Source organism: Dipodomys ordii, unplaced genomic scaffold (assembly GCF_000151885.1).
Source record: "Dipodomys ordii isolate 6190 unplaced genomic scaffold, Dord_2.0 Scaffold17, whole genome shotgun sequence".
Classification (NCBI taxonomy): Eukaryota; Metazoa; Chordata; class Mammalia; order Rodentia; family Heteromyidae; genus Dipodomys; species Dipodomys ordii.
The window spans coordinates 19,081,510-19,107,131 of record NW_012267233.1 but is presented as its reverse complement, the minus strand read 5'-3'; the positions used below and the strand labels follow the sequence as shown (position 1 = coordinate 19,107,131).

At 36.9% G+C, this 25,622-nt stretch overlaps 1 protein-coding gene across 1 annotated transcript in view; it reads left to right on the top strand.

The window, feature by feature from the left end:
- The window catches only part of Decr1 (2,4-dienoyl CoA reductase 1, mitochondrial), a 33,137-nt gene extending 14,039 nt beyond the window's left edge, over window positions 1-19,098 (top strand). Inside the window, exons 6-10 of the mRNA XM_013012415.1 lie at window positions 11,901-12,000; window positions 14,978-15,050; window positions 18,316-18,462; window positions 18,803-18,865; window positions 18,956-19,098. Of these exons, the coding sequence (XP_012867869.1) occupies window positions 11,901-12,000; window positions 14,978-15,050; window positions 18,316-18,462; window positions 18,803-18,865; window positions 18,956-19,015 (443 nt within the window). The 3' untranslated portion in view covers window positions 19,016-19,098. The remainder of the gene's footprint in view (window positions 1-11,900; window positions 12,001-14,977; window positions 15,051-18,315; window positions 18,463-18,802; window positions 18,866-18,955) is intronic.
- Window positions 19,099-25,622: the final 6,524 nt, after the last annotated feature.

Sequence of the window (25,622 nt, the reverse complement as noted above, 5' to 3'; positions counted from 1 at the left end):
ATTACAGCTGAATTTGCAAAACTCTAGATGTGGAGAAAAGGGAGGGAACGCAATATAAACATTCCTGAATAAAGACCTGTTTGAGGGGAAAACAGAAGTGTTTAGGGAATTACAAGGAATTTGATGTGGATAAAAGAGGGAGAGAGACTAGGAAATAACTAGTAAATAGGAGGGTTGAAGTGTAACTAGGGAGTTCGATGTTAATCCTTTTCATTGAAATTTTATTTTTTTGGGTTCAGTCGTGGTCCTGAACTCTGGGCCTGGGCGCTGTCCCTCAGCTCTTCAGCTCAAGGCTAGCACTCTTTTTGCTTATGTAGTGCTGAGGAATGGAACCCAGGGCCTCATGCATGCAAGGCAAGTGCTCTACCACTGAGCCACCTTCCAAGCCCTTCATTGAAAGTTTTAATGAAGAAAGTAATTTGATGTGACTGGCACAGTAGAGGATAGAAAACTTGTTTGGTTTCCTTTTGAAGATGACGTAGGAGATAAAGTAGCTGAAATTTACAAGAGCTAAATACCTTACTTATTAGATATAGAAGTTATTGCCCTGGTGAATACTTTGGATAATGAGATTGAGAATACTGGAGACAGAGTAGATTGAGATGAAAGTCATTAGAACCATTTTGTTAATACTGTGAACAAATTTCTTAATGAAAGTTTGTACTTACATAAACATGAGTAGAATTTCTATGTGTAAGTATACATGTATTGTATAGAACCATTTATATAGACACTGCTGAGTTTCCTGTGTCAGATCTCATTCTGCGTGATTCAACTAGAGATAGCCAAGACTCTAGTGCTCTGTAGATTGAGGACTTAAGAGATGAGATATTTTCTCAGAGATAATGTCACTAAATGAGTAAGGAAGACATACCTCATGCCTTTTAGGTATGATCTTGTACTGAGGTTTGAGGAAAGAAGGAAAGTTCTTCTTTAGGAGCCTCTGTCTTTGAGCTTCAGTTCCTTTTTCAGTATACCATGGCTAATACCTAAATCAGCTTAAGAGAGGAAATAGAAACAGAAGGATGGTACTGAGAATTGACTGTTCTTTTGTAATGCTGGTAACTTCCATCCATTTTCTAAGGACTCATTGAAATTGAAGGCTAAGACAGCGAAGTGAGTCTGCTCCACATGTGGAGTTTGGGCCAATCACCTCTGTCATTGATTTTGCAACTTTTCTCCATCTCTGCCTTCTGTTTTTGTAAATACTTCATTTTTGGTTCTGTTTCTTTCTAATCTCTGTCTTAGTCATCACTTTGTCTTTCTCTGCCTGATTCTCTCTTCTGTTTCTTCCTTTTGGCCTCTTATTTTTTTTTTCTGTGACCCTAAGATTTCTGTCTGACTCTCTTCTCATTATTGTGTTTCATTTTAACATAGACTTTGATCTATTTTTATTCATCACATTGGATTAAAATTCTATGGGTTTTATTAAAAATAGATTAGGTAAGACTTTTTAAAAGATGGAATCCAGTTTTTATTCTACCACGATTTCTGACAGTTATTGATGCTGTAATGTGACAGAGTTTGGAGAACTTGGACCCCAGGGCCAGAGAAGAGCATCTATTTTGGTAATGGATCTACAGTCAAAGGACTAAAGTGCTAATGATCTCTCAAGTATATCAGTGTGGATGAACCTGCACGTCAGGTGACACTATGTATCTGTATACCTGTGATCAAAAGCATGTTAGGTGATCTAGCATCTTGGAAGTTTAGTCATAGAGCCAGTTAGATTGGCAACGGTGAGAGCACCAACCACTACAAGACAGAACCTCACTTGCTGAGGGTAAGAATTGCTGACAAGGTGCCCTGGAAGGGGTCAGCAGATGACCAGGGTCAAAGCACTGTGTCTTTATTAGAGGCAGAGAAGCTAAGTAGAAGGATAATCAGATTTGGTGAACAATGACCAATTATGAGTTAAGAAGCTTTTAAACACCAATTCCTAGCATGCTAAATACAGTGTTTAGATCATAAATGAAGAGTATTTGGTCACTTTCAAAAGGTCTTTCTTTATAACTTCATTCAGTTCTCACAATTACATTAAAACTTGTTTTTTTTTTTTAATGGGATCATTTGTCTTTTTACTGTTGCTGTGTAGAAAGTCTTTATGTTATCTGGGTTGATTATTTTGCCACATATCTTATGCATTTAGAATATTTTCCTTTTAACTTCATGAGCAGCGCCTTTTGATGAATATAAGGGAAATCTAAATTTGGACAAATTGCCAAACTATTTTCCAAACTGGCTATTCTATATTGGATTCCCAACAGCAATTTGCATATTGTAGTAGCTCCACATCCTAGCCAACAGTTGGTATTATTAAACTTTTTAAGTTTTAGCCCCCTAAGAGTTGAGTAGTTGTTCCTCATTTATAATGAACACTTTCCTGATACAAATGAAATATCTTTTTTTTTTGCAATTTTCCTTTATTGGGATTAAGTGATTACATACATTTTACAAATTTCACAGTATTGTGGGATAGTGATACTTAGTTAAAGTCACAAACACATTCTAACCTTCATGAGGCCAATTGTCTTTATCATGGTCTATAAAGTTTATGAGTTCTATGAGTTTTGACAATACAGTTATTTCTTTTCTTCTACATCGGGTGATATGTACAGAAGATATCTTTTTAAAAATTTATTTATTTATTTATGTTTTGCTCTTCAGCTCAAGGCTAGTGCTCTACCACTTGAGCCACAGCACCACTTCTGGCTTTTTCTGCTTATGTGGTGCTGAGGAAGTGAACCCAGGGCCTCATACATGCAAGGCAAGCACTCTACCACTGAGCCACCTTCCCAGTCCTGGAAATATCTTTTTTATATATGATCATACATATATATATATATATATATATATATATATATATATATATCACATAGCATATATTCTTCGTGAAGTTTTTTGTTTGTTTGTTTTTTAGTTTTGGTTGGTTGTGGGGCTTGAACTTTGGGCCTGGGTGCTGTCCCTGAGCTCTTCAGCTCAAGGCAAGTGCTCTATCACTTGAGCCACACTACCACTTCCTGTTTTCTGGTGGCTAATTGGACATAAGAGTCTCATGGACTTTCCTGCCTGGGTTGGCTTTGAACTGCTGTCCTCAGATATCAGCCTCCTGAGGATTATAGGCATGAGCCACCAGTGCTTCTTCATGAAGTTTATGTACATTTATTTTGGTGTGGGGAAGCAATACTAGAGATTTCAGGGCCTTGCACTTGCTAGGCAAACTGCCATTTGAGCCAGAGCTCCAAATTTTTTTTGCCGTATTTTGCTTTTCAGACAGAATCTTCAGCTTTTCCTTGGGCTGAAATTGAACCATTATCCTCTCACCTATGTCTTTCAAGTAACAGAATTACAGACATGTTCTACCATGTCTGGTTTATACACGTTTCTTGTCTGATTAAAAAATTGTTTTTCTGACTTTTTGGTATTAAATTAAAATAATTGTTTTAAATTTCTTACAGAAGTTATTTATCCATTATGAAATACTTGTTTTGAAAAAATTTCCACCAAGACTGTGATTAAACTGTTCCTTAACAATTTTTTCTGAAGAGGAAAGTTGTTTTTGTTTTTTTTTTTTAAATTGTGATGTTGTCCAACTATCCCCCTATGGTTTGGCTGAGATTTACTTATTTATTTATTTATTTGAGGTGCTAGGGGCTGAATCTAGGCCATGACTCAATTCTATGCAAGCCCTTTATTACTGAGCTATGGCCCCCCCAGGAATTTTCCCTTTGCCTAATCTGAAGTCCTACTTAGGACTTCACCATGTTTGGAAATTTTACAGTTTCTACTCCTGCCATTTCAGTCTATGATATATTTTTTCATTAATTATGAGGTAATAATTGAGATCTTTCTCTTTTTTTGTATCTTTATCCCTTCCTACTTGAATTTCCTTGGAACTTTGATGGAAAAATGACTTAATCATACATATATGAGTCAGTTTTTGAACTGTTCATTCTTTCCAGTGATATATGTGTATCATTGTTTTGATTATATGTCTTTATAATATGAACATGTATTTTTTATACATGTTGATTCCTCCCACTTGATGTTAACTTGAAAGAATGCCTGTGACCTCCAGTTTTATTTTATTTTTTGTAAAAATTGTTAGGGTTCTTTTATGACTTTTGTATTTCCGTGGAAATTTTAGAATTAACTTGATATATTTATGAAAAAGCCTATGGGAAAGCCATTTTTGTCCAAGGTTGTGTTAAATTTATATTGAGAATTGTTATTTTAATAATCCCAAGGTTATCTATCTATTGGGATGTCTCTGTTATTTTGGTCTTCCTTAATTTTTATTGGAGATATATTGCTGTTTTCAGGACATATATTTTGTAAACTTGCTCCTGAAGTTTGTTTTTAATCTTTAATGCTAGTGTGGATAGTGTTTTCTATATTTTGCTTCCAATTGGTTGCTTGTAGTATTTAGAAACACAATGGATCCTTTAGTGCTCTTTTTCCTGGGAGCTTGCTAAACTCACTTAATAGTACTTTTACTTTTCTGTTACAGCCCTTTAGATTTCTTCATGATAGTGTTACTAATGAGGAGAAACAATTTTTCATCTTCCTTCACAGCATGTATGCTTTTTACTTTTCTTGACCCTCTCCCTCCCTTCAAAGATAAAACCTCCACTGCAATGTTAAATGTCCACAAGCCTTGTTGGCTTTGGAAACCAAAGAATCAGTCAAATGTATTTCCTCCTGACATCAGGAGAAAGTACTTAGTGACATGTACTGGTATTCTGAGATAAAGTCTTGCTTTTTGCCCATGCCCATGCCTGGACTTTGATCCTCCTATTTTATCCTTTATCTCATAGCTGGGATCACAGGCATGGACCACCATCTTGAGCTGCTTTCTGATAAGATGAATTTCATGGACCATTTGGCCTGGCTTAGCCTGAAACCATGAATCTTCCAAACCATGCCACCCATGTAGCTAGGATGATAGGTATGCTACTGTGACCAGCTATTTATTAAGAATGGGTCTCAGGGATTTATTTATTTATTTATTTTTGGTCAAGGATGGCTTCAAATTGTATTTCTCCAGAGCTGAGTCTCTCTCTGTCTCTGTCTCTCTCTCTCTTTTCTTTTTTTGTCAGTTGTCGGGATTGAACTCTGGGCCTGGGCGCTGTCTCTCAGCTCTTCAGCTCAAGGCTAGCACTCTACCACTTGAGCTACAGTGCCACTTCTGGTTTTCTGGAGTTTTATTGGATATTAGAGTCTCACAGACTTAACTGCCTGGGCTGGCTTTTTGAACCATGATCCTCAGATCTTAGCCTCCTGAGTAGTTTGGATTACAGGTGTGAGCCACCGGCGCCCAGCATCTGACCCAAGTCTCTTGACTAGCTATGCTCACAGACATGATCCTTGTCATCCAGCTGGGGCCATCAAGCACTTCTTTTCTGGATGCATAATAAATTGTTTTAAACTAGTACACTACTGTGCTATGAAAAATTAGAATTTATTCCTCCTCTCTAATTGTATTTTTGTACCTATTATCATCTTCCTATATCTCCTCTACTTCTTACCCTTTTCTAGCCTTTAATATCAACTAGTCCTGCAAATTTGTGAGTTCTTAGTTTTTAGCTCCCACATATGAATGAGAACATGTGGTGTTTGTCTTTTGTTCTTGGCTTATTTTACTTAACATAATGTTTTCAGGTTCATCCATGTTGCTGAAAATGATAGGATTCATTTAATGGATGAATGGTATTCCAGTGTATGCATAATTTCTCTAACCACTGATAGAACCTTTGGTTGACTCCATATCTTGGCTATTATGAACAATATTGTAGTAACTCTGGGAATGCACACTGATTTATTTCCTTTGGCTATGTATCCAGTGGTGGAGTTGCTGGATCATGTGTGTAATGTCCACCTGCAATCTGTAGTTCTATTTGTAGTTTCTTGAGAAACTTCCATACCAGATCCATAGTAGGTGCATTAATTTATATTACTACTTTATTGTGTGAGTTCCCTTTCTCTATATCCTTACCAGCATCTGTAATTTTTCAATCTTTTTGATAGTAGCCATTCTAAGAAGAATAGAATGATATTTCATTGTGGTTTTACTTTGCATTTCCTTGATGATTAGTAATATTAATTATTTTTTATACTTTCTAACTAGTGTATATTTTCTCCTGAGAAATGACAGCTTACTAGGTCTTAAGTCTTAAATTGGATTTATTTAGGATTTTGCTTCTGGTTATTTTTTTTTGAGTTCTTTGTATTCTGCATATTAAGTCAGATGAATAGACTTTGTATTTTCTGTGTTTTTGCAGCTATATTTTCTCTCTGTCATTTCCTTTGTTGTGTAGAAGCTTCTTAGTTTGCTATAATCTTATTTTCCTATTTTTGAATTATCTTTGCTTTTGAGGTCTTACCCTCCACATTTTTGCCTATATCTCTAGTCATGAAGTATTTTTTTTTCTGTTCTTCTAGCAGTTCATAGCTTGCAATCTACATTTAGGTATTTGATCCATTTTCAGTTAGTAGCATATATAGTGAGAGACAGGGTTGTAGTTTTATTCTCTGGCATATGAATAACTTATATTCTCAGTAAGAGACTGTTTATGTCCCCATTGGATATTCTTGGCACTGTTGTTAAAAAAAAATCAGTTAAATGGAACTGGTGGCCTAAGTAGTGGCCTTGAAGTGTAATGTTTATTTCATTCATTTACCATTGTCTCTATTTTTTGAATTTACTAAATAAAAAAATTTGTTTCTGTTTTCTGTATTGGCCTGTTAGAAAATTTACTTGCCATTTACAAACCTCTTGCATGGCAATAATTATAATGAAAATCATTGCCTCTTATATATAAAAAAAAGTATATCTGTAACGAAACCAGGAATCTGGCAATTCTACATTTTGAACTTTTGGCATCATTGTTCTTTTTTTTTTTTTTTTTTTTTGGGTCCGGTTGTAGGGCCTGAACTCTGGGCCTGGGCGCTATCCCTCAGCTCTTCAGCTCAAGGCTAGTGCTCTACCACTTGAGCCACAGCACCACTTCTGGCTTTTTTCTTTTTGCTTATGTGGTGCTGAGGAATCGAACTCAGGGCCTCATGCATGCAAGGCAAGCTCTCTACCACTGAGCCACCTTCCCAGCCCTCATTGTTTATTTTTTGAATTCCCAGCTGGTAATTGTTCCACCTGAAGCATTCATTCCTATTAGAATAATATATCTGAATATATAATATTCAGATTGTTTAGGCTAAAAAAATAAACTGACAGGGAAAAAGAGAAGAATGAAGTACCTTTCATTTTAGCATTGAAATTATATGATGAGGATGTAACTCCTCCCCTACATATGGAAAAAGATATCTGTTTAATCTTAACTGGAAGGTGGCACATTTGCTTTGTGTCGGTAGCTGTCATTATTTAAGTAGCTTTTATAATTTAGCTGTAAGGATGATGCAGTTGGCATCTTTCATCATTGCTATAATGGAGCCCACTGATGTTCTACATCTCTCATTTTTCCCAGAGTAATAACTTAGAAGCAAACTAATTTTCAGAGATCTGAAAAACTGAGATTAGTATATGAAGAGTTGCCAGAATTACTAATGTAACCATACTTATTTCTCAGATGCTAAAAATAGTGGACCTGCCTCCTCTCTCACCCCCATATTTTCTAGAGCATGATGAATTTTGTTTTTTTTGTTTCTATTCTGAAAAAGGATGAGGGAAGGAGAAACTAAATGTGGTAGGAGAGCATTTACTTGGGTGCTTTTCAAAATACTTTTCTACTAGTCTTTCAAATTTCCTTAATTTTTGTTTTAGGATATGCATGCATCTATATTCATCCTTTTGTAAATATTAAACTTAGAGAGAACTTCTTATTTAGTATTTTGCCTAAGGGAGTATAAAAAATAACTGATTTCTCAGAAGCTGAAGATTATTATTACTACTACTACTACTACTATTATTATTATTATTGCTGGTTGTGGGGTTTGAGCTCTGGGCCTAGGCACTGTTCCTGTGCTTCTTTTGCTCAAGATGACTGCTTAACCACTTAAACCACAGCACTACTTCTGGTTTTTTTTGAATCGTTTATTAGAGATGAGTGTCAGGAAATATACTTACTACCTTACTCATGTAACTGTATCCCCTCTGTACAGTATCTTTACAATAAAAAATATATTTAAAAAAGAAAGAGTGTCATACGGACTTTTCTGCCCAGGCTGGTTTCGAACTGTGATCCTCATATCTCAGCCTCTTGAGTAGCTAGGATTATAGACATGAGCCTTTTAAGATTATTCTTTTAATCTTTCATTCATTTAGTTCATTCACTGAAAACTTACTATGTCCTAGATACTTTCAATTATTCTAGGTACAATGTCATTATTAATATTCCTTTTAAAATTGGCATCTTTTAAAATTAGCATATATGTTATAAATATCTATTGGTGTGTATGTGTGTGTATGTGTGTGTGTGTGTGTGTGTGTGTGTGAGAGAGAGAGATCTCAAACTTGTGATCATCCAACTTCAACCTCCAAAGGTTATTACAAGTGTATGCTACATGGCTAGCCTGTTATTAGTGTATGTCAGTTGCAGACCATACTGGGATGTGGAAAATACTTACATATATACATAATATACTTTAATAATGTTCACCCTCCGTTACTCTCTTATCTCCCTCCTCCCTCTTCTGATGCCTTTCTTCCCAAATAGTCCCCTCTTCTACTTTTATATTATTTATTTATTTAGATGGTGCTGTGATTTGAATTCAGGGCCTTGAGTTCATGTTCTACCATTTGAGTTATGCCTCCAGTTTTTTTTTTGTTCAGCCGTGGGGTCTGCATTCTGGGCCTCGGTGCTGTCCCTCAGCTCTTCAGCTCAAGGCTAGCACTCTACCACTTGAGCCATAGCACCACTTCCGGCTTTTTCTGCTTATGTGGTGCTGAGGAATCGAACCCAGGGCCTCATGCATGCAAGGCAAGCACTCTACCACTGAGCCACCTTCCCAGCCCCATGCCTCCAGTTTTTAATGAGGACAATATTGGGGTATGAACTTGCTAGGCATCCCTCCTACCACTTAAGCTATTTCTTAACATATACATATATGATATATATGATATATATTATATATCATATATACACATATATATCTATATATTATATATCATATATATTATATATCATATATACACATATATATCTATATATTATATATATATGATATATATCATATATATTATATATCATATATACACATATATATCTATATATCATATATATGTGTATATATACATTTCTTAATTTAGATTCTGTAAATTAGAAAAACATGCAATATTTATTTTTCTGAGACTGTTTTATTTTGTTTAATATATCTTCAGTTTATCTATTTTCCAACAAATGATGTAATTTCATTTTTCTTTTAGGTTGAATAATACTGCATTGTATGTGTGTGTGTGTGTGTGTGTGTGTGCGTACGTGTGTCTGTGAATATAATTTTCCTTATCTATTCATCCTCCATTGGTGTTAACCTAGGCTAATTTCATAACTTGTTGATTGTAATTCATGCTATTATAAATATGAGTGTGCAGGTATCTAGTGTAAGCAGACTTACATACCTTGAGGTATATCTCAGGAGTGCAATGCAACATTTTTGTTGTTGTTGTTGGCTGTAGGGCTTGAACTCAGAGACTGAGTGCTGAGCTCTTTTCCTCAAGTCTAGCACTCTACCACTTTCAGCCACAGCTCCACTTCCAACTTTTGGGGGTTAATTGGAGATAAGAGTCTCACAGACTTTTCCCTGTCTGGGCTGGCTCTGAACCAGATCCTTAGATGACAGCCTCCGGAGTTAGGAGTATCTAGGATTACAGGCATGAGTCACCAATGCCCTGCAATAGTTCTACTTTTAAATGTCTATGGATTCTCCATCCTGATTTCCATAGTGGCTGCTCTAATTTACATTTCACTAACAGTGGATCAGCACATCTCCCCCCCCCCCCCCCTTCCTCCCTTTCCAATTCCCCCCCCCCCCCCCCCCCCCCCCCCCCCCCAGCGCCCCCACATCCTCAGCAGCATTTGTTGTTTGCTTTCTTGGTGATAGTCACACAGATAGGAAGGCAGGGAGGAACAGAAAGCCTGGATATTAATAATGTTGCCGTGAACTCCCATGTTTGAACACTGTGTGAGGTCTGATAGATATTTAGCTTATAGTCCTGAAAGTTGTTTTTTTTGCTGGCTTCATAGAATTTTACATCAATTTGCACAGCTTAACCCTTGGTCATATTCAAGGAAGGAGACTCTACAAAGATTAATGGACTATGTTTATTTATTTATTTATTATTTGGGTCCGGGTCGTGGGGCCTGAACTCTGGGCCTGGGCGCTGTCCCTCAGCTCTTCAGCTCAAGGCTAGCACTCTACCACTTTAGCCACAGCACCACTTCTGGCTTTTTTTTTCTTATGTGGTGCTGAGGAATCAAACCCAGGGTCTCAGGCATGCAAGGCAAGCACTCTACCACTGAGCCACCTTCCCAGCCCCTGGACTATGCTTATTGCAGCATTATTTACTATAGCTAAGATATGGAACCAACCCAGATGCCCCTCAGTAGATGAATGGATCAAGAAAATGTGGTATATATACACAATGGAATTCTATGCCTCCATCAGAAAGAATGACATTGCCCCATTTGTTAGGAATTGGAAAGACTTGGAAAAATTATATTGAGTCAAGTAAGCCAGGCCCAAAGAAATATAGGTCCCATTGTTTGCCTTATTTGCAATAACTAGTGTATGTCAGAGTCAAGCAGAAAAGGTCAGATAAGTTGATGTTAGGGGAATGAACCCCAAGGTAAGTATTCAAATGTTTTTTTCCCTTCATGCAATTGTTTCTAACATATTTATAAGATTATTTCTTTGTTGTTTTGTATGTCCCTCCCCCATGGTATACCCATGCTTTCACTGTATTTGATGTTGGTATAATTTGTGGAGGGGAAGGGAAAAAACAAATCGTTTAACTAGAGATACAGGTGGACCCATTGCAACAATGAGATGTACAAATCGTTATGTCAAAAAACAAACTTTACAACTTTGGTGGGGGGTGGGGGGGGGGTTCGGGGGGGGGGAGACGGGGGAATATGGGAAGGGATGGGAAGAGGAAACACAGAGGAGGCAGCAATGCTCCATAAGAAATGTACTCATTATCCTGCCCATGTAATTGTAACTCCTCTGTACTGTATTCTTACAATAATAAAAAAAAAAAAAGATTAATGGAGCTCTCCCCCAACTACTTTCCTCCTTGGAGCAATTCTTACAAATCTGGTTGCTCAACAGTCTCAAGCTCTATTTTCTGCTTGTTTTTCTCTACCTGCCACAGTCTTATGAAGTAGCTCTAGATAAATGTTAGATGATGTTAGCTTTGTTCCTTTTGTTTTTCCTTCCCTTAGTGTCCTCTACCTGTTGTATCGGTATATCATGTATCTTTAAAAAGTTGCATTATAAAGGTGATATGCAGAGGGGTTAGTTTTATAAGTCAGGTAATGAATAGATTTATTTCTGAACCATGTCACCCTGCCATGTATCTTACAATTTTTTTTGATGTTTGTGGCAGAAAGGTAAGTTCATCATAGCTGGAGGCAGACACCCTTGATAATTTTAATTCTGATTTATTCTTCTGTAAGTGGTACTTAGTTAAGACCCTGATTATTTAGGGTCTTATGGAAGTATGCACTGATATTTGAGCTGTGTAATGACTCCCCAGGTGTAGAATTTCCAGTAAGTACAGATCATTTTAAAGACAACAAGATTAGTAGTAGCAAGATACAACAGTTTTATTAGGTTATCCTTTTCATTAATTAGGGGCTGGTGAATTTTTTTTTTTTAAGATTCAATACCTTATTTCCTGATGCTAGTTGGTACAGCCATGAGGTTAACAATATCCTTTAAAATTTCAGGAGCAGCATTTCTTGCCATTACAACCATCTATGCTGAATCTGGGTCTGGCTTTGTAGTACCAAGTTCTTCTTCCAAATCAGGCGTGGAAGCCTTGAACAAGTATGCATGGCTATAATAATCCTGTTGTTGATGATAAATAAGTGCTTTGGTAGTTCATGGAACTAAATTCCTGTGTTCTCTCTCTCTCTCTCTGTCTCTCTCTCTTGCCTGTACTGGGGCTTGAACACAAGACCTCACATTCTTATTTAGCTTTTTTGTGGCTTGTGCTCTACTACTTGAGCCATTCTTCTACTTCTTGCTTTTTGCTGGTTAATTGGAGATAAGAGTCTCATGGATTTTTTTTTTTTTTTTTTTTGCCCAAGCTGGCTTTAAATCAAAAGCCTCAGATCTCAGCTTCCTGAGTAGATAGGATTACTGTTGTGAGCCAATAACAACAGGCAAAAGAATAATTTAAATTCACCAAGAGACTCATATTTTTGTTTGTTTGTTTGTACTACTACTGGGGCTTGGGTTCAGGGCCTGAGAGCTATCCCTTGGCTTTTTTTTTTTTTGCTTAAAGCTGTTGCTCTACCACTTGAGTCACAGCTGCACTGTCTGGCTTTATGCAGGTTAATTGGAGATAGGAGTTCCATGAACTTTTCTGCTCAAGCTAGCTTGGAATTGAGATCCTCAGATGTTTTTACCTGAATATCTAGGATTATAGGTGTAAGCTGCAGTACCTGGAAGAGACTCTTTCTCCTAGATAAGTCCTTTGTCTATGGTACCATCCAATGGAACTTTTTATAGTGATGCAATGTTTTCTAAATCTACTATATCCAGTAGCCAAAATGTAGCCATTGGACTCTTAAAATGCAATCACTGTGACTGAGAAACTAAATAAAAAATTGTTTAGTCGCATGTAGCTCTCGTCCCCTAATTAGGCATAGGAGTCAAATCTCTTTCTACTTTCCTATATGTCTTCCCTGTTGCCTTTGTTAACCTTTTAAACATATCTTCACCCTCTTTACTAAACTACTGTCTATAACTACTATATACAATTAATAGTACTAGCATAGATGAAGAACACTTGTCAGGTCTGGTGGCTTTTTCTTGTGGGAGCATAATTACTCTTTAAATTTGTTTCTCAGTGGCCTTTGCCATGGTATTAGTTGTGACAGGAGTTCTTACCATTGTCTGGCTTATGCTACTAATCATATCATTCATGTCTTTGGTACCAGTTTTTTTTCCTATTTTGTTTACATTACCACCAGAATTAACTTTTTAATGTGTGTGTGTGTGTGTGTGTGTATAATATTCCCTAGCTAAATATTTTAGGTTCTCTCATTATTCCATTCCTCCTCCCCCTGTACCTCCATCCCCTTCCTCCTAACTGCATGTGCATGCCAGGCAAGTCTTCTTCTTCTGAATTACATCCCAGCTTTTTTTCTTTACCTTTTCTTTTCTTTCTTTTTCTTTTTTTGTTGGTTGAGAGGTTTGAACTCAGGGCCTGGGTATTGTACCTGAGCTTCTTTTGCTCAAGGGTAGCATTACCACTTGAACTATCGCTCCACTTCTCACTTTTTTTTTCTTTTTTAGGTAGTTTATTGGAGGTGAGAATCTCACAGACTTTTCTACCCAGGCTGGCTTTGAACTACAATCCTCAGATCTCAGGCTCCTGAGTAGATATGAACTATCAGTGCTGGGTTATCTTTCCTCATTGGAATAAAAGCCAACTTGCCTCACTCTTGTTTATTAGTTGAGATACTGACATTATCCTTAGTCCTTTTATTTACATAAATAAACACACATGCATTTATATATTACCAGTACTGAGACTTACACTCTATAACTTGAGCCACTCCACCACCCTGGCTCTTTGCTGGTCAATTGGTGGTGGAATCTTGTGAGGTTTCCTGTTCAGGCTTGTTTTGAATGGAAGTCCTCTTGATCTCAGCCTCCTGAGTGCTGGAATTGTTTGCAGGGATAAGCCAGTGGCATGTGGCTCCTTTATCTTTCTCTTTTTCCCTCCCTGCCTCTACCTTTCCTTCCCTTTCTAGTATATTTTAATTTGTATTATTTGTATGCTTTTAGGTGGCCTTCCTTAAACTTGTTTTATAAACTAGATTAAGTACACACATACAAAGATACATATCAATATAAGTTTATAAAAATAAGCTTAGAATGAAAGATAGGTAGATCTATCTGTCATATACACATTTTTTTTTTTTTTTTTTTTGCTGGTCATCGGACCTGAACTCTGGGCCAGGGCACTGCCCTGTAGCTCTGCAGCTCTTCAGCTCAGGGCTAACACTCTACCACTTGAGCCACAGTGCCACTTCCAGCTTTTTCTGCTTACTTGGTGCTAAAGAATGGAACCCAGGGCCTCATGCATGTGAGGCAAGCATCCTACCACTGAGCCACCTTCTAGGCCCCAGTGAAATGTATTTTTAAAACAGGTTGGTCCTGTGTTTGCTATTAGTATTCCATTTTACTTCATTTAGTAAGATTTTGTTAGGTTCCTATTTCCTTTGAAGTTCACTTTAGCAATTATATTAAAGCCTAGTTAGACATGGATGTGGTTAATATTTTAAATCTATATAATTCGTCTCTTATTCAATTAGAGTACTTGTGATGCTTCAGACATTGTGACCATAAGTAAAATTATAATGAACTGTGAGTACAGGATTGAACTCCAGAAAATGTGAGGGAAGGTTATAAAAGTCTCATGTTTTTATATGAGTCATGAGTATCCATTCTAAAAATCTATAGTGATGTTGGGTTTCTTCTAAATTGTAGAAGCCAGGTTGTATAACATAGAGACTAATGATAGTAAAAAATGAATGGTAGGTCGTATAGTAGAGTGATTAAGGGAACAGACTCAGGCTAGACTACTTGAGATTGACAAATTAGCCACATGGCCTGGTGAAATTGTATTAATTCTCAGTTACCTTATTTGCAATCTAGGCAACAGCAATAACACTTACCTCTTGGGATATAATCTCTGGCATGTAGTAAGCATGCAGTGAGTGTCAGCTACTCATGTTTTTAACATGTGGTACAATATTTTGGAATACATTGTGTTTATTTCAATTTTTAGATCACTTGCAGGTGAATGGGGTAAATATGGAATGCGATTCAATATAATTCAACCAGGGCCAATAAAAACTAAGGTAAGTCTTAGTTGTTATATTGTGACACTGAATGATCCAGGAACAGTATAATAATTGATTTTGTGTGAAGAATTTCCCAGGAATGTATGGGTTTGAATCCTTGGTTGCCATTATCTAGCATAAGAAGTAATGAGGGAGTCAGGGATATTAACAGCTTTGTAATGATGTGGTAAGGTCTGTATCAATCTCCTAATCTTCTAGGATTCCTTGTGCCATCCATCTTAAGCTTTTTTCCTTTCTTTTTTTCCTTTCTTTTTTCCTTTCTTTCTTTTTTCCTTTCCTTTCTTCCTTCCTTCCTTCCTTCCTACCTTCCTTCCTTCCTTCCTTCCTTCCTTCCTTTCTTTCTTTCTTTCTTTCTGTCTGTCTTTCTCTTTCTTTCTTTCTGTCTTTCTCTTTCTTTCTTTCTTTTTTTCTTTCTTTCTTATTTGCTTCTGTTACTGTAAAGTGTTATTGTTCTGTATTTCTTATACCATATGGTAAAGATTCTTATTCCTTTGATCTCCTTTTAAAAAATTTTAATTTTATTGTCAAGGTCATGTACAGAGGGGTTACAGTTACATAAGTAAGGTAGTGAGTACATTTCTTGTCTAACTTGTTGCCCCCTCCCTCATTTTTCTCCCTCTTTCCCTCCCCCCAAACACCCCCAAGTTGTACAGTTTATTTGGAACATATTGTCTTGTGAGTATTGCTGTTGTGTTGGTTACCTCCTTTGTCCTTTGTCTCACCATTTTATTGTTCCCCTTCCCTTCTCTAATTCAGATAAACATATATACAATACCCAGGATGCCAAAATCAAATGCAATGACAACAAGGGATAAACCATAGGGGGAAAAATCACAAAAGTAAAAAGATATCATGTAGTACATTAAAAACAATGACCAAAAAAACCCCTCTTGTGTCTATGCATTGGAGTTCATTTCACTTAGCATCATCTTATATTTGACCTCCCTTTTTAAATCATGGAAATGTAATTATATTTTCAGTTTAAGTCATGCTCCAGAAACTTATCATGAAGGTTCGGCTTTGCTATAGGTAACATTTTCTTTGAGTCATACCCATGCTTCTGCACTTTGTCAATTATGTGTGTCATCTCACTCCTACATCTTTGTGATTGAAAAATCCTTTTGATGGCATGATTTTACCTATTATTAATAACCTTATAGACCTCATTGCGACAGATAATTATCACTAATAATGCAATTACAGATGTTTCTCAGAATGTCCACCTTTTCTGTTTTTTCAGATGATCTCACAGGTAACTTTGCCATCACCTTTCTTTTTGTTTTCATGAAAAGCAAGAATTTATGATTGCTGCAAACCCAGTCAAAATGCATAAATGTAAAAGAATTAGTACAGTGGAACATTTAGTAGGTTGTTCTGGGATGTTAAATATTCACATGGAAATGGCCACATTACTTTATTTAGCAACTTAATGGGTGATGATTGGAAAGAAAATTATCTGAGCAAGAGAAACTTGATTTAAAATCTTATCCAACACATCAAAAATAGTCTAATAAAATTAGTGGGAAAATAACTCAAAAGTATATATTAAGACATGACAGGGGGGCTGGGAAGGTGGCTCAGTGGTAGAGAGCTTGCCTTGCATGCCTGAGGCCCTGGGTTTGATTCCTCAGCACCACATAAGCAAAAAGAAAAAAAAAAAGCCGGAAGTGGCGCTGTGGCTTAGGTGGTAGAGCGCTAGCCTTGGGCTGAAGAGTTGAGGGATAGTGCCCAGGCCCAAAGTTCAGGCCCCACGACCGGACCCCCCCCAAAAAAAAAAAGACATGACAGGGTATATCTCTGCTAAGCACTATTTGAGAAGAACTGCAGTCATAGAGGCTTCTTTCTTTGGTATGCAAGAAAGATCACCTGTTAGAGTTACCTAACTTGTATTTATTGAGTACTCACTGTGAACAAAGGTACTCAAGTGATAGAGTTCTTCCTGTCAAGGAAGTTATCTCTAGCAATATAGTCATGAACTGTATTCAAGTAATAGGTATATTTTTTGTTGTTATTTTTGGTGTGCACGTGCACATGTATATGCATGCACAGACGCATGCCAGTCCTGGGGCTTGAACTTAGAGTCTGGATGCTGTCCCTGAACATTTTTGTTCAAGGCTAGCCTTCTATCACTTGAGCCACAGCTCCACTTCTGACTTTTTGGTGGTTTAATTGAAGATAATGGAGTTTCCTACTTGAGCTGGCTTTGACCCACAATCCTCGATCTCAGCCTCCTGAGTAGTTAGGATTATAGCTGTGAATGTTTAAAAAAACATTGAGGTAGAGAAACTAACAAGCTTTGATAGAATGAAAATCTTCCAGTTGTTATCTTCGTCCAAAAAGACTCCGGAGGGTTTATAAGGTGCCTAGAGTCTGTGTTGTGTTTCCTACTGTGTTGCTGAAGCAAGCAAGCTTTCACCCATGTTTCAAGGCTTGAATAGAGAAAAAGCTAGCTATTGTTATTAGTGTACCTAGACTTCATCTTGGCCTGTCTCTGTCTTTCATCAGTACAAAACAGACTGGGGAGCAAGTTTGCTGAGGGTTCTTTTCTTTCTAAGATCTACTTATGTTTCATATCCTTATGCCTGTGTTTTATTTCTTTTCTGTTATTTTGGGAAGCAAAAAGAAGAAAATGAACCTTCTTATAAAAATTGACTAACCTGAGTGACTGGTCTGTGTTTGCTGAATGGAAGGATAAGGTTACCACTCCCTGTACCACACAGCACCCTTCACAGATTTCACCCTTCTTTCAAAGACACTGGATTATTTGATGTTTGTAACAACTTTGTGAAATTAAAGTAAATATCTTCACCTTATACAGCAGAAACTAGGAAAAAAGGTTACATTTTTTTCTTGGCTTCTTTTTCCTTCCTTCCTTCCTTCCTTCCTTCCTTCCTTCCTTCCTTCCTTCCTTCCTTCCTTCCTTCCTTTCTGCCTTCCTTCCTTCCTTCCCTATTTCTTTCTTTTTCTCTCTCTCTCCTTCCTTCCTTCTCTTTCTCTTTCTTTTTTCTTTCCTTCCTCCCTCCCTTCCTTTTCCCCTTTGTTCCTTGTTATTGTTTTAGGCTAAATAGAGGTATCAGGCCTTGGACTAGAGTGAATGTAAAAAAATTGGTTAAAATTCTGTGCCTCACAAAGCCTAAGGTATGAACAGGCTGCTATGGTAGTAGCTTCCCATTTTATACAAATGGGCTTAAGTAGGAAAAGGATTGCATTTAAACACATACACATGTCCACACAATATAATTGCATTTTTTTAATTCCTAAGGGTGCATTTAGTCGTCTGGATCCAACTGGAACATTTGAACAAGATATGATTAACAGAATTCCCTGTGGTCGGCTGGGGACTGTGGAAGAACTTGCAAATCTTGCTGTTTTTCTTTGTAGCGATTATGCTAATTGGATTAATGGAGCTGTAAGTAGTTTTGTGTCTTTTGTTTTTTGGGGGAAATGGGAAGCCCTATTTTAAATCTAGTTCTGGCAATGCTGAATGTAAATAGGATATAAATACTCACTTAATATAAAATACTACATATAATAGTCTTAACATTTTCTCAATAAATATGTCTATCTACTGATAGACATGGCTCTAAAATGATCCTTATGATTGAGCTAAATCTTACTGGGAAGAGAATCCTAATTATTATTCAATTGAGGCTTAATCATCAGTTTTATTTTTAAAATCTAGGGGTTTCATTGAAAGTGCCAAAGAGATATTCTATCCAACTAAGATATGAAAATAACTTCTTTTTAAGGTCATTAGATTTGATGGTGGAGAGGAAGTATTTTTATCAGGTGAATTCAACAGCCTGCAGAAGGTAATGCCATTTCATTATAATACTAGCAGCTATGATGCTAAGCTTTAAAACAAACAACCCATATTAATTGAAGCTTTCTTTTTGTGTCAGATTACCAAAGGGGAGTGGGATAAAATAGAAGGACTCATTCGGAAGACCAAAGGCTCCTAAGGCAACTTGAGCTTTCATCTTGAGTACAGTAAAAGTTAGAAGCAACAAATGATGCACACTCTGATCATTTGATCAGATGTAAGATGAATTTGATCATTTGATCAGTGTAAGATGAATAAATTGTTGTCTGATTTGGTTTGTTTTGGCTATTTTTGTGGTGTTGGACTTAAACCAAGGGCCTCACACATTCTAAGGTTTCTACCACTGAACTATATCCTCAGCACTAATAAAAACTTAGCAAACATTACCTAAATCTTCTTATGTGTCAGGACAGTGGTAGCAATTGTTCAAAAATCAGATATTTCTCTACAATTTTTTTTGTTTGTAGCATTTATTAACTGTACAACATAATGTGCTTTTGCTTTTTTTTTTTAATGATCCTTTAAGCAGTTGTACAAAGGAGTTTCAATTAAAGATGTCAACTTATGGGTACAATGCATCTTGATCAATGTCACCCCTTCCATTGTTCTACAGCTATCACAACCTCACGCATCCTCTCAAGTAACCCCGTTCCATTTTCACAGACGTACATTGAATGTTATAGTCATCACATCTCTTCCTTGCCTTTATTGTTCCCCGTTCCTGCAAACACATGTTTTAGCTTCCTAAACTATAAGTTAGTGTTCAAAGAAGTTATACCATTGCAGTTTTCCTCTATACATACTTTATTTAATCAAAATGTTTAGGAATATATCATATGTTTCCATATGTGTTTATAGTTTCTATGTGTCCTTTTGTTTTGCTGAGCCTGACTAACTTGGTCTAACATAAATTTTCCAGGTCCATCAACTACCCTGAAAATGACATAATCATAATATTTTTTTCTTGGATGGACCAGTATATAAAATATATGAGTTTCTTTTTTTCTTTTAGATGATTTTTCTTTTCTTTTTGTCCTTAATATATATATTTTTATTGTAAAGATACTGTACAGAGGGGTTACAGTTATATGAGCAAGGTAATGAGTCCATTTCCTATTGAGCATTGTTACCCCCTCCTTTGTTTTTTCCCTATCATCCCTTTCTTCCCTATTTCCTCAACTATTCCCTCCCCCTGCAAGTTGTAAAGTTCATTTTCAACATAGTGTCTTGTACATCTCATTGTTACAATGGGTCATCCTGTATCCTTATTTCAGCATTTTGTTATTTCCCTTCCCCTCCCCATGTTAGAAATATATATATACAAGATGCAAGAAACCAGAATCAAATACAGTTACAGCAGGGGTTGTACCATGGGGGAAGAACAGACAAAGAAACCAAAAAGAAAAAAAAATCACATAGTACACTATAAGTACATTAAAAAGAAAAACAAGAAAGATAAATCTCTTGTGTCCCTATCTTGGGGCTCATTTCGGTTAGTATCAGGTTATATGGTCATATGTACATAGCTTTTAACCTCTTCTGCTTGTCCTACACATATACTAGTTATTGCAGAAAAGGGTAACCATGGGAACTATGTTTCTTTGAGTCTGGCTTACTTCACGTAATATAATTTTTTCCAAGACTCCTTTGTTCATTATCGAAAATGTAGGCTGGTGTGTGTGTGTGTGTGTGTGTGTGTGTGTGTGTGTGTGTGTATGCACATTCATGTGACTCAAGGCGCTAACACTTTACCATTTGAACCATAACTCCACTTCTGGCTTTTCTGGTGTTTGAAGATAAGAGTCCTACAGACTTTCCTGCTTGGGCTGCCTTTGAACTCTACAATCCTCAAATCTCAGTCTCCTGAGTAGCTAGTATTACAAGTGTGAGCCACCAGTTCCTGGCTGTTGAGCTCTTTTTATAACTTGGCTATGACTAATAATGAAGCAATGTAAACATGTTTACTTGTAATCTTCTACATAGATGCCGGACTAGTATTGCTGGATAATTGAGGTCTTTGATCCATTTTGAATTGGTATTAGTACAAAGTAACAGACAGGGATCCAGTTTCAATCTTCTGCAAATGGCCAGTTTTCCCAACACTACTCATTGAAGAGACTTTTTCCAATATATTTGGCTCTTTTGCCAACATCAGATGGCTGCAGGGCTGGGAAGGTGGCTCAGTGGTACAGCGCTTGCCTTGCATGCATGAGGCCCTGGGTTCGATTCCTCAGCACCACATAAGCAAAAAGAAAAAAAGCCGGAAGTGGTGCTCTGGCCAAGTGGTAGAGCGCTAGCCTTGAGCTGAAGAGCTGAGGGACAGTGCCCAGGCCCAGAGTTCAGGCCCCATGACCGGACCCCCCCCTCCCAAAAAAAAGCAAACAGATGGCTGCAGGCATATGGTTTTTTTTCTGAGTCTTTGAATCTTCAGGACTATTTCTTTTTTAGTACCAAACAATTTTTGTTACTTTAGCTCTATAGTAATGATTGAAGTCTTGAATTGTGATACCTCCAGCATTTCTTCATTTTTTTGCCTATAGGTTCAACTTTCTCAAAATCCATATATATATATACATATATATATGAATGTAGGTAATTATAATTTTTCCATATTATAAATAAAATATACCAAGTTTTTTTTTTGTCAATCATGGGGCTTGAACTCTGGGCCTGGGAGCTGTCCCTCAACTCTTCAGTTCAAGGCAAGCACTCTGCCACTTGAGCCACAGTGCCACTTTCTGTTTTCTGGTGATTGGAGATAAAAGTCTCATAGACTTTCCTGCCTGGGATGGCTTTGAACCGTGATCCTCAAATCTCAGCCTCCTAAGTAGGATTATAGGTGTGAGCCACTGGTGCCCGGATATATCAACATTTTGTGCATAAATATTTTTTTTTTTTTTTGTCGGTCGTGGGGCTTGAACTCTGGGCTTGGGTGCTGTCCCTCAGCTCTTCGGCTCAAGGCAAGCGCTCTACCACTTGAGCTACAGCGCCACTTCCGGTTTTCTGGTGGTTTATTGGAGATAGGAGTCTCACGGTTTTTCCTGCCCGGGCTGGCTTTGAACCGCGATCCTCAGATCTCAGCCTCCTGAGTAGCTAGGATTACAGGCGTGAGCCACCAGCGCCCGGCTAGTGCATAAATATTTTTATCATCAGGATTTTTTTCTTATCACAGATTACTAGAAATAATGTAGGAATCAAAAATTATAAAACTTTTACTTTGATAATATATTTCTGATGTTTTTTATTCCAAAAACTTGCATGGGTTTATAACCCCTGAGTAGTGTGAAGACTGTGATTTCAAGAAGTATTTGCCAATTTTATAAGGAACAAATGACAGCTCCTTTAAAAACATGTTTAATAGGTAGGGTTTGGACTCAATAGTGATCAATGACTGTAGTTTGAACCACACAGGAAATTCTTGTTTGTAACTTTACCTGTTCATGATTATTTACTGTATTTGATTGAGTTTGTATGCAGTTTTTTTTTCTATTAGTCACCTCATTTTCTCATTATTCCACGTCTTTACAAGTGGTGAGTAAGATGAAATGATTGTCCCCACTAAGAAGTTGCTTCCAGAGTCTGAAAGAGGAACAAGTATTATTAAAGTATTATTGAAGTCTGAAAGGGGAACAAGTATCACACTTTCTCTGTGACAGTCTGCCCCTGGGCTGTAACCACATGCGTGTTAATCAGTAGCCTCACCCTTAACTTATCCTTAAGCATTAGTGCTGTCATGCTCTTCAGTGCCTTTTTCAAGAGTCCTGCTTCTAATGCACTAATGGAGGACTTAACACTTAAAGTGAGGATTATGCCATGTGATCTGATAGTTAACATGTGGAAATCCCCAGGAAATATTTCAGTTCCTGAATGACAGTCATTATTTCCTTATTGATCTTATAGAAACTAAAGTGGCATGAACACATTAGCCGGGTGCGGGTGGCTCACGCCTGTAATCCTAGCTACTCAGGAGGCTGAGATCTGAGGATCACAGTTCAAAGCCAGCCCAGGCAGGAAAGTCCATGAGACTTAGAAAAATGGAAGTGGCACAGTGGCTCAAGTGGTAGAGCGCTCACCTTGAACTGAAGAGCTGAGGGACAGCGTTCAGGCCCAGAGTTCAAGCCCCATGACCAACAAAAAAAAATGTTTATAGTCATAGAATTTAAGTTATAGAATTTTAGGGCTGGAAGTTAAAAAAAAATGCCCAATGCCCAAGGTAGCTAGATGACTAACCCTAAAGAACACTGTCAACCTTGTATCGCTATCCTAATCGGATATCTGTAGAGTTCATAACTTAGAAGATAATAACAGTCTTATGAGCTATACATTTTGCAAAAACTTTTAAAGGGAAAATTCTATGGATTTTACATTGTAATTTAAGAAGTACAAAAGTCATGAATTATCATAAATCAAACATATGCACGTAATACCTACACAGATGAAGAAGAGAACATGACCCGGAAACTAGAAGTTTCTCATAAAATGTTTTACCTTCTCCCTAGGACTAATCATTGTCATGACAACATCTTGCAGTATAGGTAAGCTGCCCTTTCAATTTATATAGAACCATGGATTAGGTACTCTTCTGTTTCTAACCTTTCTGTGTAGCAGTTGCTTGTGCGTTCTCATTGTTCTATAACATTTCATTTATGGTTTATATGACTAGACGGTCTTGTGCTAGTTCTGCTGTTGGTGAACATTTGGGTTGTTTCTAGTTTGTAGCTCTATCAAATACAGTGTAACTGTGAAGAAGACAGTTCTTTGGGTTAAAAATACATACGTCTTTCTCTATTTGACTGATAATTCCTGAAAGTGAAATTGCCAGATTATAGGATGTTGATAAATTCAAATTTCCAAAGTGTAATTTAACTTTCCACCAACAGTGTGTGAGAATGTCCACTATACTACATCTTAACCCATGGTCAGCAGTCAAATCTTTTTTTAATCCTTTCTGATCTCATTTTCAAAACTTATATTTCATTAGATAAATATTGAGGCTGAAGACTTTTTGTGAGTTCATCAGACATTTTGATTCCTCTTTTTGTGAAATGTCAATTCTACTTTCTTACAAGTTGATCAAATAGGTTCTGTTTTTAGTAGTAATGTTTATGTATTTTAGATATATAGTTTTGTCAATCAAATATCTTTTCCCATTCTGAAATTCGATTTCTCTCCTCCTCTCTGGTGGTATTAGGGGGTTTTGAACTTATGGAATCATGTGCTTGCTAGGCAAGTAAGCTATTACTTGAAAGTAAGCTATTACTTTTTTGCCCAGTCCATTTTTCAGATGAGGTCTCACAATTTTGTCAGCATCTACTCCTGCTTACTATCTTACATCTGCTTTCTGAATAGCTGAGATTACAGGCACCTGCCACCAAGCCCAGTTTTTTTTTTTTTTTTTTTTTTTTCAGATAAGGTGTTCCTAACTGTGTCTGAGCTAGCCTTAAACCACGATCCTCCTGCATAGCTAAGATTACAGGATGAGCCACTAGGAGTCTGACTTTCCACTCCTAAAAGTATCTTTTGGGACACTTATTTCAATGGAGTACAATTTTTCCATCTATCTCCTATTTTATTAAGAAATATTAAGCTAGGTAATTTTTCCACCTCTGCATACCATTTATATTTAGTTGGGAACTAGGAATGCATTTTGTTTATAGAGTGATATAGATGATATCTTCCTAATCTTTCATTTACCTTTCTAGATTTACTCCCTCCCACCCCCCCCTATTTTTCATGCTGCTTTCTGGCCTACAGAATTAGAATTGTCACATGCATGCAATGGTTACTAAATAGCTGAGGTATAAGAATTTCTTGGTCTTAGAGAAGTCTATATGTAGTGGCTCATATCTGTAATTCTGTCTATTCAGATTGTGGCTTGAGACCAGCCCAGGCAAAAAAACCCTATCCTACCCAACAAGTCAGACATGGTGGCATATACTTTTATCCCAGTTACATTAGAGGGCATATACGAGGCATTCCGGGGTTAGCCCTGGACAAAATAAACACAAGACATTACTTGAAAAATAAAGCAAATACATAAGTAACTAATAAATGTAGTGTTGGCAGAAGGCTTAAGTGACAGAATGCCTTTCAAGCAATCCTGAGCCCTGAGTTCAAAAGCAACAATACCACCAGATGAGACAGAAACACAGAAAGAAGAATAGAAAGAGACAGAAAGAGAAAATTTCTTCTTCTGAATCTGATACTATTCAAGAGATTAATTCCACTATGGTAATTCCAACAGTGCGAGGTTTGTGACCATTGTTACTATCAGCTCTCTAGGAAGTCTCCAGAAATACCACCATTATTTTAAAACTCCCAAACCTAGTAGAGTTTTGATGTTGTGATGAACAACCATTTTTTTCTATAGATGAAATACAGGAAAATATGTATGTTCTTCTTACTCTCATGTATATATAGTTATATATATCTGTCATCTGTCTATCTATCAGCTGATGTGGTCAACTATAGCAAACATTAGGATGTTTTGATATTTCTTGCCCAATAATAGTGTTAGAAGCACTTCTAATACAAAGAGTCATCGAATAATTTATTGTATCAGGTTTTCATTTGTCTCTTTCTTCAGGCAATAATAATTTGACCATCTTACATTTCTGTCTTGTTTGATTATGGATTACATGTCAGCTAATCTTTTTGAGAAGAAATAAATAAGAGAGATTGATATTATTTTCTTCTTTATTTGTTCTTTATAGTTATAATATCAGTATTTCCATTTACACACTACA